Raw genomic sequence first — 13,047 nt, 5'->3', positions numbered from 1 at the left:
TTGAAACGTGCTTGTCATAAGAATTAAAGTACTCTGACATCTTTACTAAAGGCCGGTTATTCAGACGGGATTCACACCTGATTTTTGCCAAGCTTTTACCTTTTCACGAACTTGACGAAAACCTCAACAATCCGCTGCCGATAAAACTTTGAATTCCGGTAAGTGGATATGAGATCTCAATTCAGGTGGCTGAAAATGAATTTATTACTGATCTATTCAATGTACCAAATCTTAACAATAATTACGAACAATTATTACTTTAACAGTATTAGGGCTTTTGACGGAAATCTTTTTCACCCCTTTGCGGTAAAATCCTATTTGCTCACTACCTTTTATTGTTGCAATTTGTACGCCTGTTTACGACCTTTTTTTTCTTGTTTTTCAGCGATACTTACTAGCATTACAAGAAAAAAACGTTTCAATTATCAGCAAGGTGCTTATTAAAATGTTCGCGCCAAGAAACCCATTTTCAAAAACTGAGATTATTTACCAAAGTACAACTGTTCAATTTTTGCCCCACAAACAAGCAAAATAATACGCTTAAAGGGATCAGCGTGTCGTTGCGGTTTTATAGCAGACCGGCTATAACATTTCTTTACCCTTTTTTTCTTGCCTTTCCTTCTTACAGAATTTCTTAAAAAAATTCCTAAAAACAATTCGAAACCGTAAATTTCTTTTTAAAGGTCAGATGTAGGAACGTTTTTTTTTTCCTACATAGCAGTTAAACACTGCAAATTCATAAAAAAAAGGTAAAACTAACGAGCCTCGCATGTAAAACAGAACTTATCATTTCATATGTAACACATGGGATAATTGTATAAGTAAGTTTATTGCATTGAAGTTAAGCAGTTTGGAACATTGACGTTTAGGATATATTATGTGGTAATTTTCCAAAGGTATTTTTGTGAACCAACCAAACCCCACTAGCCGTGCTTAGGTGTCAGAAGTTATTTCAATCCGGACACATATCTTCCAGCTATATTTCACTCATTTATCCAAAATTTCATAATTTAGGTTGATTTCTCAATTATGTCACCAGAAAAGATAGTAAAGTTTTTCATCTTCATGAATGGGCACACGGACAATTTTTAAAAAGGATAGATATTCCAAGAATAAAATTATATTCCATGTTTTTTTTAAGGTATGGACTCCAGAACTTTTCTACAAGCGTGCTTGGCGATTTGCTTCATGGTTTTATTAGCTGAAGGAGAACAGCACAAAACAATTGTAAGTAAATTTATGTGAGCGGTGCTGTAGTCTATAAGCAAGTCCGTTAAATTAAGATGAGTGGTGGCCTTATCGTTACCACGGTGGGCCGGAATGTTTAAAATACGGTTAAGTTAATCCAGGATATAGGTGAATTTTGGTCCGAGGTACGAGTTTGACATACGAACAGACTTTACATCTTGACAATGTTATTAATCAGTAAATACAGATTTGAAATTAACTTCTGTCAATTTTTTAGGAGGCTGAGGAGGTGAAGGTTAGAAGTGTCAGAGACGTGGAGGGTAAGAAAAAATATTTAAAGAAGTTTTATTCAGAATAATAACTAGCTGTTGCAGAACTTCACAATGTGGCTAGCATGAAAATGAAATAACTAATTTACACATTAACATGTTCGATGAAAAATTGGAGGCAAAATTTTTAAATTCCGGCGAAAACTTTGTCATGAATAAATGATATGTTTAAGACTTGTTTCACTTTTTGCACGTCGTAAAAATAAGATGGTATACTTAACAATTATTCCACGAGCGCGCGTTGTTTATGAGATGGTAGATAGCCAACGATCTCATATCCAACAAGCGCAAGTGGAATAATTGTTTTATTAAAAACGCCCAAAGAATTGCACTATTTGTGCTCCCCAGTGTTTTTTTGTTGACACGTATCGGCCACCATATTTGTGGTAAATGGTATATGAGCTCATATACCATTGCCTGTCAACCAATCAAAACTCAAGAATTGCAATAAACCATGGCTAGTTTTTATTAATAGCACGGATGGTGCTCAGAGAAAAATATTTTGTTGTTTTTATTTTCCAGTTGAAATCGACTATGAGCCAGTCGGTTGTTATAAAGACAGACGTAAAGACAGAGCATTGGAAAAGATGGTGAAAAACTACAGAAAGCCAAAGAATTTGGGCGGCAAAAAAATTTGGGAATATTGGGAAGACATGAGTTATGTCATTCAGCTTTGCGCTGAAGAATCCTTCCGTCAAGGCTTCACGGCCATGTTTGGAATGCAGTATTATGGGGAATGCTGGTCGGGGAAAGATGCCGAGAATAATTATGAAAAGCATGGAAAATCAGGGAACTGTGTAAACGGTGTTGGAAAGTCGAGCACAAATTATATTTATCGTATTAAAGGTTGGTAGGTTTTTTTGGCATTTTTGTCAACTTATAATCTGCATTTTAGAAGGCGCGCTTTATCTTGAGCACAAAGCGAACCAACCTATGAAGACAACAATCTGTTTTTGCTTGGTATAGCTATAGCCTTGATGAAAAGCTTACTGAAAGAAAAACTAGCTTGTACATATCGTAAAAAATGTTGTTGTTAATCATCGTGGTAGAGTACAATAATAATAAAGTATTTTTCGTTTGTCTCACGACGTAGTGTCACTTGTGATGTAGATCGCGACGTTTCGACTGCACACTGCTAGTCTTCATCAGGCGATAAGGTCGACTGGTTGTGCGTGAACTTATAAAGCACGCTGCTGCGCTGTGATTGGTTGGTTTTCAACAGCTGTGATTGGTGCATTTCGATCCTCGCTGTTTCTGTGTCCTGTTGTTCCCTCTGAAACGGCGGAGGTCTGGATACGGGCGAGTCGGATGTCCGACTCGCCCGTATCCAGACCTCCGCCGTTTCAGAGCACACCCACAACACCGGACACTACCCGCTTTGGAATGAGGTAAAGTTTATTGATCGTGAACCACACTGGTACACACGCAGGGTCAAAGAGGCAATTCACATAAGACTTCACCCTAATAATATCAACAGGGATAGTGGAATTGAAATTCCTGAAGCATGGATGCCCACGATCAAAAAACACAACAACAGGAGAACTGTACGACAGCGGACCGCTGAGGGAACAACAGGACACAGAAACAGCGAGGATCGAAATGCACCAATCACAGCTGTTGAAAACCAACCAATCACAGCGCAGCAGCGTGCTTTATAAGTTCACGCACAACCAGTCGACCTTATCGCCTGATGAAGACTAGCAGTGTGCAGTCGAAACGTCGCGATCTACATCACAAGTGACACTACGTCGTGAGACAAACGAAAAATACTTTATTATTATAGCTTGTACATATTTTGGCCAGGAATAGGATGCCACGAGCTCATATTATTTCCAGCCGCGCGATACACTATGTACAAAACAGACCTCTTGGTTGAGCGAAGCTATGTCCCGGGGGAGCGGGGTTGTCCCTATAAAAAGGACGGGGATAGTCTTTGGAAGGTTTAATTTAAATCCCCCTATATATCTATAAGGAAACCAATATGGGCGTGGTTCTAGCTTTTTCCGATCCCTAAAAGAGACCATTTTTCATGCCTGATTGGTCTAGACAACCAACCCGGTGTGACGGCGTTTTATACTTTGTGCATTCCTAGACGATACCTTGACGGCTAAAATATTGGCGGTCTTTTCAGAACAACCAAAAGACCAACATCCGTAATTTACACCCCTAAGCGAGGCGACAAGCATTCCTGTCCCTTTCATAGGAGTCGCCCCTGGGGGGAAGCTCTGGACGCCGTTTTGAACGGCGAATAGTCTGCAACAATCCATGCATGCAGAAGATTCACGTTGCTCGACCAAGTAACACGGCATTTACATGCATGTGTTTAACGACGTCTAAAACTCGAAAATTCAGTGCGATGACATGAAATGATAGTTCTCAGTTAAATAATACAGAACGCACAAATCGAACAAAAGGCGGTATTATTATCTAAACATCACATGAAGCTAATTTAACAGCAGGCTCGATGAAATTGGTACAAGAAAGTTAAACTTTGTAGAAGCCATAGCAGTCTTTGGCGAAATGAAATCAAAAAAATGTCATAGCCGAGAAAGATCAACATCATTGTATTATCTTTCCTGAACAGTTTTAAAAAACAACCTGGCCGTGAATGTTTCATGATCAGATCCTGCCCTTCGGAAAGACCAATTAGAAAGCTGTAGGCATACCTTGTGATAGAATTAGCCAAAAACAAAACCTTAACTTTCAACGTATTATTTTTTTTTCTAGTAAAGCCGCTTCAAGTGAAAGCTCCGGCTTCGAAATGTAATGTCGGCGGTGACACATACGACGATGGCGACAGCATGCAAGTGTACAAAGGAGACCTGGTCAGCGGTGAATGCCATCAGTGCACGTGCAGTAAGGGGGAGCTGATAGACTGCCACCACATTTTCCACTGTGTTTTAAACGATTCAAGCTGCAACAGTTACTCGATGTCTGATTCCCGCGGACAGTGCTGCCCAAAATGTGAACGAGGTATTGCCCAGCCCAGTCGGTTCTTCCTATAAAGGAGTATTCGGGGAGGCTCCGCCCGAAGGGGGTAACTTTATTTTGGCTGTACGTATATTTAAAGAGTAGGGGTTTCACGAGTTGGAGAATACAAACGAGTAGGGAAAACTGTCATTTAGGTATTTAAAAAGACCTTCTAAAATAGCGAGAACAGATCCGCCGAACGATTGATTAGGTATGAGAAAGAGGTACTAATTTCTTTCGAAGGTATAGGAAAGGGATACGTTTTCTGTCGAAAATGTTATATGAAAGGGAGGGAAGGAGGAAGGGAGGGAGGGAGGGAGTGGGGGAGTGGGGTACTTCCATGTAGACTGTTTACAGTTCCCTATCGTTCCGTGTGTTCGCGAGATCGCATGCGTTACTTCAAAGGGTCGCTATCTTGGTTTCAGTGCAAACTGGGCAGAGTACCTTGTCTAACACACTTCGCCCCTCGATAGATTTGGAACTCTCCTCACTTCCGTTTGAAGGTTAGATAAGATCACGATAAATAAGTAGAAATAAGGGACTAGCTGTAAAAAAATTACTTCTACGACTTTATAAGCGCATTTCGTTGTTATTGCTTTAAATACAGTCTCCTGTCTGGAGCAAGGCGAGCGATTGTCACAACCATGCCCTTTTCAGCATCAGAAATACACTTTTATGTGTGCACAACCTATTCGTCCTTTTCAGTGTGTAATCTGAGTTTTAAAAAAACGTAATTTCATGCCATTTTTATTCACCACAGATGTCCCCAGTAGCGCGCCGAAATGTAAAGTCGAGCCTGATCGTATCTACGACCAAGGTGACAGTATAGAGGTTCTGCAGGATTATGACGAGAAACAGATTGCCGAATGCCACCAGTGTACGTGTAAAGATGGAAATTGGGAGCAATGTCACAGAATCTACTACTGCGAGCTTAACAAACCCGGATGTACCAGCTTCACTAAAAAGCCAGGCCAATGTTGCCCTTCTTGCGCCCGCGGTACGTGATTGATAAAATTATATACATAGCCGATTTTAAGCAAATGAAGGATCATCGCAGTAATGTGCTCAACTTAAGCAGTTGAGAAAAGCAAGCCTGAAAAAATTCAGGCTTGAACGGGAATCGAACCCATGACCTCTGCGATACTAGTGCAGCGCTCTAACCAACTGAGCTATCAAGCCAACTGGGAGCTGGTCACTTGTGAGTACGTAATATTCCCGTGGATGGAGAAGATATGAAATGAATATATGAATTTCAGATATTCATTTCATAGCTGATTTTGTTAAATTATATTTTTATTTTCATAATTGGCTTCTTCTATAAATGAAGAATCTGTAATGAAAATTAAGTTTTTAAACTTTCTTTTAAGAACCTTTTTATAAAAAAAGTTAAGGCTGAGATTTACCGAATTTTACGAAATTGCCGCCCATTTGTTTTCTTTTTAAATGAGCAATAAAATTAAATTCAAAACTGTGGTCTAACAGTTCAACTAGCCCAATTCTTAAACGGACATACCTTAACATTAACAATGTGCTTTTTTTTCTTGCATTTCACACTGTGCAGAACATCTCAGTTTGAAGTCCAGCTGAGGCTTTCTTTCTTTATTTTTGGTCAGGACTAATGAGAGGATGAACATAGCTCTTTGATACGTTTCCTGGTCACATATACATTGATTTACTATAACGTGTAAAAGTTCCTATAAAAAAAAAAGCTATCTGCTTTAGTTAACATCTTTTTATTTCTCTGTTCTACTTTGTAGTGATACCCAAGCCAGCCCCGCCCTATTGTGAAGTAGGAGGACGAACGTATAAAGACGGAATGAGCATGGAAATATTGCACATGTCCGCTGACCAAAAGACTGCATCGTGCCATCAGTGTAGATGTAAGGGAGACCAAGTGGACGGATGTCATTACATATTCAACTGCACGCTTGATGACCCGAAATGTGCACGCTACGAGCAGCGTCAAGACCAGTGTTGCCCCGACTGTGGTATGTCAATATCGTATATGTAGTGGTTTAAAATTGATTTATAGTTTAAAATTGTTCAAGCTTGTTTGATTTTGTTATAAAATGATAAGTGGAATGGAAATTTGGTAAAGTGAAAGAAATGAAGAAGCGTTCTCAAATCAAATTACTCAGGAAATAAAATTTCTGAGGCCTCTAACAAAAGTCCAACCCATAACCTTTCCGAATACGGGCTGGAAGCTCTAACCACTGAGCTATGGGAGTTTGATTTTGTATTTCCCATCGTCTCATATTCATTATCATAATCTTAAACAATTGCAAAGGGAATTGCGAAATAAAATTCAGACTGGTTGAATTTTTTCTTAACCAAAGTTAAATTTTAAATAAAACGTAAACAGGTTCAAAATAAAAATATTTTTAAAAAATAAGTCACTGTACATAACACAGCAACCTCGTTCTCAGGGTCCTCTCTCTTCCTCCCTCGAAGACGGGAGGACCCTGAGAGGCCCAACCGGACCGTCACGCATTTCTTCCCAATGGCGAAATCCATTGCGTGATATGTCCAAAGAGCGCCTGCGTAGGATGCTATTAAAGGGCACTTCAATATCAATTTATTCAATTCTTGTCAAAAAACAGAACGTACAGTAATAACAAATAGACCCTTAGCTTGGAAGGAAATCCGAGGGAAAGCTTTGTTTCTTGCCATTTGAAATTCGAAATCGAGATGGAGGCTGGGAGCTCGACCCTTGACTGTTGGTCTTGTGTCCAAAAACATACGTTTTAGAGGCTTTAATGAGCTGTTGGCTCAATTTGAAATAACCACACCTGGATTCAAGGATTTGGTCCACCCTTTTCAATAGAAAACCAATAGCCCCGAAGGGAGTGTGATTTACCCTTGTTATCTGATGTTTCCTAATTTTTTCATTTTATTTATTTCCAGTTCCAGCTGAGCCAAATCCGCAAGCTCCTAGCTGCAAAATAAATGGCCAGCTGTTCGAACATGGTGAAAGTGCCGAAGTTTTGCAGGAGTCTGCTGACAAGACCAGCATAATCTGTCAGCAGTGCAAATGTGACGCAGGAAAACACACTTGCCACAAGATCTTTGACTGTGACATTCAGAAAGTAGCCTGCGAAAAAACCGTCAAATTCCCTGGACAGTGTTGTCCAGAATGTGGTACGTAAGCGGATTTTCTAACTTGGACTGAATTATGTTATACCTTGTTATAATTACATGAAATAATAGTAAATAATGACAAATTTATATAGCGTTAGATCCAAAAGCGCTATTACATAAAAGGTGAAGTTAGAAGGGCGTACAAGAATTTAGCCTGGGCTAGCGTTATCCTGTGATAATCAGGGAGGCTGCTTACTAGCGATGTGTCAGGTTCGTACTGCAATAAAAACAACAAAATGACGAGCTAGCTTGTGGAAGGCTTATCTGTTTCCGTATTCCGTTATCCAGCGGCCCTGCGGCCCAGGACGGTAGCCCACATTTTCGCTCAAGGCCGGTTTGGCGTTAACGGTGTAAATCGAAGCTAGTGCTGTAATAATCAGCCTCTTTAGAATTGCCAATTACCCCCGATACGTAATTCTTGCTTGAAATGGCACAGATGATCTCAGAAGTATTTTCTTTTAAGATGTGTCACGATCACGATTTAACTTCCTTCGGTGAATTTTTAAAACAGTACAATACTTATCTTAATAGTAGGCAAGGTGTCCTTATGGTTAGTGCGCTAGACTCCGGCCGGATCAAGCAGTTTGGGTTCGAGCAATAACCGGGGCACTGAGTTTTGTTCCTAAGGCAAGACACTTTAGTCTCATAGTAACTCTCTCTACCCAGGTGTATAAATGGATGCCACCGAATTTAATTCTGGGGGTGACCCTGCTATGGACTAGTATCCTATCCGGGAGGGAGTACAAATACTGCTAGTCGCTTCATGCTACTGACAGAATTAACCTGGATTAGCTCGGCCTGATGGGCCATTAGGCTCGAACGCAGACTATACATACCTTAACAATACCTATTTCAGTGTAATCATTGAAAATGGATTAAACTTTTTAATTTCCATCAAGCTTGTTACAACAATGGACAGCACTTGTCACCCGGAGATCAATGGCAAAAGGTTTCTGGAAACGACTGTGTAACATGCACGTGTTCAAATGATGGCACTGCGAAATGTGCAAGAGTCCCTGGAAGCTGTCAATCAGGTCAGTTCTAACCAATAACTGGAGTCTTTTATATGACGTCACGGCGGCCAGTAATGGTGTTCAAAAATTTGTCTTCTTTTACAAACATTTCATCAGCTTTCTTTTTCTGGGAGGGAGGCGGTATATATGAAGACAATTATGCATTTAAAATAAGAGAACATATTTTTATTCACGCATAACTTTACATGTCTGGTCGCGATCGCCCAAATAATATAATTATATTTACGCCCAACCACAACCCCACCCAACCAAATACTATTACATCATTTTCATTTTTGTTCTTAACCTGTTTCCCCCAGATTTTAAATGCTTACTTTACTTTTTTCCGTTCTTTGTTCCTTAAAATTCTCTTTTTATCTTTCACAAAATTAATTCTGATATTGGGCTTTTCAGTTTATTGTTAATTCATTCTCTGTTTTTGATATTTTCAGCTTGAGGTGGACTGTTCGTGCAATGTCAATTATGCAAATACATTGGATGGGAATCAAATGAGTCTTAATTAAATTCTACAGCTGTGTTTAAATCTGTAAAATTAAAATAACTGCAGTCAATAAGAATATAAATGTTTGAAAACTGATTGAATATATCGTGTTGATTGGTCTTGACGTATGTTACGAAAACACCGCCATTTCAGTGAGTCGTACCCAAAACAGTGATCACTCGTTTGGGATTTTGCGTTTGCTTTTCGCCACAAGTGGTTAGAATGTTATCTAATGATGGAATCCAGTCTGATCGTGCAGTACGGCCGGGTTCAAACAGTGGTCAGAGTCAATATTCTTGTATAAATGGGTACCAACGAGTTCTTAAGGTAACGTGTCAAAATGCTGGGTGATAAGTGAACCTGTAATGGATCTATCCCATCCAGGGGGGGGGGAGCAATACTCCTAACCGGTTCGTGATATGGAACCTTCTTATAGCAACTTAGCTCAAGCGAGGTGAGAAATTTTCACTTATAGTCACCAGCCGGAAATGTTTCCCAGAAGCTCTGGTCAGTGATCGGTTCTTGAAAGTCAATTTTATTCTTCACTCTGACTAAAGGTGGCTTACATCGCTGAAACTTATAACGGTTTCGTTTCATTTAGCATGAGGCTTCTAGTCCACCTAGTGTCGCGTCTGCCCCTGGATGAGATGATATGACCATTGTGTTTATAATTGCCTTCAGTTGGCCTCATAGGTTGCCAGTACTCGGGCGACGGCACGAGAACGTCGACAAACAAAAGGTTTAGTAGCAGTACAATAACTGTCCACGTGCGTTATCGATGTTTGTACATTTCTTAGTCGTCCTCTGCAAAAAACAATATAAAATGACCAAATTCTGCGTAGTCAAGAGAACGTGAACTACGACGGGGAATATTTCATGTCTCTCGTTTAATTAGCTCGAGTTCTGACACCTATGAACGCACTCAAGAAATTAGGATAATTGCGTGATTCTTAAAAGTAAAATAAAAATTCATTTTTCAGTCGACGTTGTCGTCAGTGTCGCCGTCGTCGTTTCGTAAGGTGCCTAATACTCCCGATTGAAATGAGGCACGCTCAGAGCCCAAAAACATCCCACAATGACCGTGACCAAACGTTGGAACTCGGTCCTCTTTCGATCCGTAGTCCAGCACATTTGCCATTAGCGACCACGCCACCCACTCGCCGAAATACATAACACAGGAACTTCAGTCGGAACTGATCAATAAAACACGTCTTACCTTTTTGAACTGCATTCTTGTGTTTATTTTCCGATTAAGCACATCATCTTCGAAACCAAATGCACTCATTTGCGGCGGTCAAATGCTTTAAAAGACAACAAAGCCGGTGCGATCGTTCCGAGCGCCATCATTTTAAAAAGTATCGACCGCTGACTGTTGCGACCGTGGTCTTCCATTGGACTTCACGGAGCGTATCGACCACGGTCGCACCAATCAGCGGTCGATACTTTTCCCTTCGAACGATCGCACCGGTTTTGTTGACTTTTGAAGCATTCATCTTCGCGAATGAGTGCATTTAGGTCCGCAGATGAGGTGCTTAATTAGAAAAAAATACACAAGAATGCATTTAAAAAAGGTAAGACGTGTTTTATTATTAAGTTCTAACTGAACTCCTTTGCTCTGCGCCATGCACTATTGTCTGCAGACTACAGAGTGTCCTTTAAGATAACATGCCCAGTGTCACATAACAAGCGCACTGGCCTAGACAGGGCTCGAATATAGGCTTCTTCATCCACAACCATATAAAGTACATATAAATCGCGGTTGTTAGTAATCGGCGTAACGGCGGAACAAGAATCGGCGTAACGAGATTTTTTTCTTTTTTGTAATTACTTTAATAATTTATTGCTATCACGAAATTTTAAAATTAATAAATTCTCACTTTCCAGAACTGCAGACAGCGGTACCTGGAACCTATTTTTTTTTCTTTTATTTCACACACATAGGCCGCAATATCGTTTATGGCTTATATCGCTGTTATATGATCTCTGGACTTAATTACCTAAAACTGGGCAAAGAAACAAAGAAACAAACCGAGTAAATATATTCCACAACATAAAGGGCACCCACATCTTCTTAATCCGTCGAAGTAGATCTAGAGCCATTATTTCGAGTTTATTTCGAGTTAGGATTTCAGGGAGAAGCGCGACTGCCCTTCGGACTTTCTCGCCCGAATCGAGACAATGAAACGTACAAAGCCGAAGCAAGTCAATGAAGCCGTTGGAAAAAAATAGACAGGCCTGAAAAGTTGCTGATTTTTGCCGAAAAAGTCAATGAAGCCGTTGGAAAAAAAAAAGTTGCCGAAAAGTCAATGAAGACGTTGGAAAAAAGAAAGGCCCGAAAAGTTGCTGATTTCGTAAGAAAAAGAAAGAAAGAAAATGAAAAGCCCGCAACAAGGGGTATTTTCAGTTGGTCACCCATCCAAGTACTAACCCCGCCCATCAGGGCTTATCTTCGGCGATTGGACAAGAACCGTTGCTTTCCATGTGGTAAGAAAGAGTAAAAAAATTAAAATTGCTTTCTTATAATAATAAAACTAATTCTGTATTACGATTTAGATAAACATAAATATGCCGCTAATGGCCAAGGACTGCTTCATTTCCTGTGCTAAATGTGAATGAGTTTCCGTGCATTAAGTACAAATAAATTCACTGTCACCCACTTAAATAAAAAAAATCGTCTTAGCGCTGATGTTGCATGCTATTCTACACGGGAATAAGCATTCTGCCTTAAAAGGCCCTATGTGCCACGAGGTACGAGGAGGATAGGTGAATGAGCATTCTGCCACAACTGTCAATCAACAGCAAAAGTACAGCCGAACAGAGTGTACCTATTAAAACAAAAATAAAAACTGTCCGTAATTAGATGGGCTCTTCTTTTCAAATCATGAGCTCCAATGAACAAACAATTTAACAGTGTGAGAAAATTTTTTCCTGACTCTTGTCAGTTCGTATTAATTTTTCAAATCTTTTACTGATCTAGGAAATTATCCGTTAGGACATATAATAACACTTGAAGCCGCAGAAAACATTCAAATAAAATTCTGATTTAGTCTATTGAACCAACAAACTGAATTTAGAATTGATTCATGAGTTTATCTCTAACTTCCGTGAAGGGCAGTAAAATTGTTTAACAATTTTCTTTCGATTCCCCTAGAGAAAAAAAACGAATTTAATACTTTTATAGTAAAAATAATGACTGCATTATAAATGCTGTTAGCCTTGTTTTCAAACGTATACCTAAATCTCTGAAAGCAACTTAACCTTTGAAATAAATTATTTTTAATAATGGCGTTCAAACATGTAAAAATAGTCATAGCCGAAATTGGATACTGGGGAGTCGTTGAATTAAATTGGCTTTGCACTTGAACGCAAACCATTCTATTCAGTCAAACTTAGCCATGGTAATACAAAAAGAAAGTAATGTCTAACTCTCTAGAAAAAGAAGCAATTAACTTGCCTTTTCACACCTAAAAGTAAAAACGTAGAATAATTTTATTTTCCAATCTGAGTCATTTACAAAGTCAGAGGACTTAATGATTCAAACTAAGTCACTCCGAGGCTAAAACAAATTAATTTTACATGCTGACGATTTTAAGAACAAATTTAAAATGAAAATAGAGGTTATTTGTTTTCGCCTGCGTAATATTCCTTTAAGTGTTCATTTCTCTTTGTCCTAAACACAAAAGCTAACTCTGTCAAAGATCATTGTCTGACGTCACACATTGAAATCGATTAGTTCCACTGATTGATTCAATGTCAACTTTCGGCGCTGATTTTTCTATTTTAATTAAAATCTAAAACAATAACCTGAATAGATTTCCTTGATCGGAAATTTCCGTACATTGGGAAGATATTTATCCCCATTTACCAGCCGACTAATTCGTTCTTAATCATTATTCTGTCTCGCTTT

The 13,047-nt window shown here is 39.3% G+C and overlaps 1 protein-coding gene and 1 non-coding gene across 2 annotated transcripts; one reads left to right on the top strand and one right to left on the bottom strand.

Moving 5' to 3' along the window:
- LOC144659795 (kielin/chordin-like protein) lies at window positions 1-9,236 on the top strand. Its single transcript, XM_078520305.1, has 10 exons — window positions 1-158; window positions 1,142-1,227; window positions 1,466-1,508; window positions 2,040-2,363; window positions 4,245-4,490; window positions 5,248-5,484; window positions 6,245-6,475; window positions 7,392-7,625; window positions 8,525-8,659; window positions 9,091-9,236. The coding sequence occupies exons 2-10, from the start codon at window positions 1,144-1,146 to the stop codon at window positions 9,093-9,095; spliced, it is 1,539 nt and encodes a 512-aa protein (XP_078376431.1). The 5' UTR covers window positions 1-158; window positions 1,142-1,143; the 3' UTR covers window positions 9,096-9,236.
- On the bottom strand, window positions 5,593-5,666 carry Trnat-agu (transfer RNA threonine (anticodon AGU)). The gene has a single exon. It is a non-coding gene; the product is annotated as a tRNA-Thr (tRNA).
- Window positions 9,237-13,047: the final 3,811 nt, after the last annotated feature.

Source organism: Oculina patagonica, chromosome 7 (assembly GCF_052425735.1).
Source record: "Oculina patagonica isolate OP01 chromosome 7, crgOcupat, whole genome shotgun sequence".
Lineage (NCBI taxonomy): Eukaryota > Metazoa > Cnidaria > Anthozoa > Scleractinia > Oculinidae > Oculina > Oculina patagonica.
The sequence above is the reverse complement of the archived record's forward strand: the minus strand, read 5'-3'. Positions and strand labels throughout refer to the sequence as shown.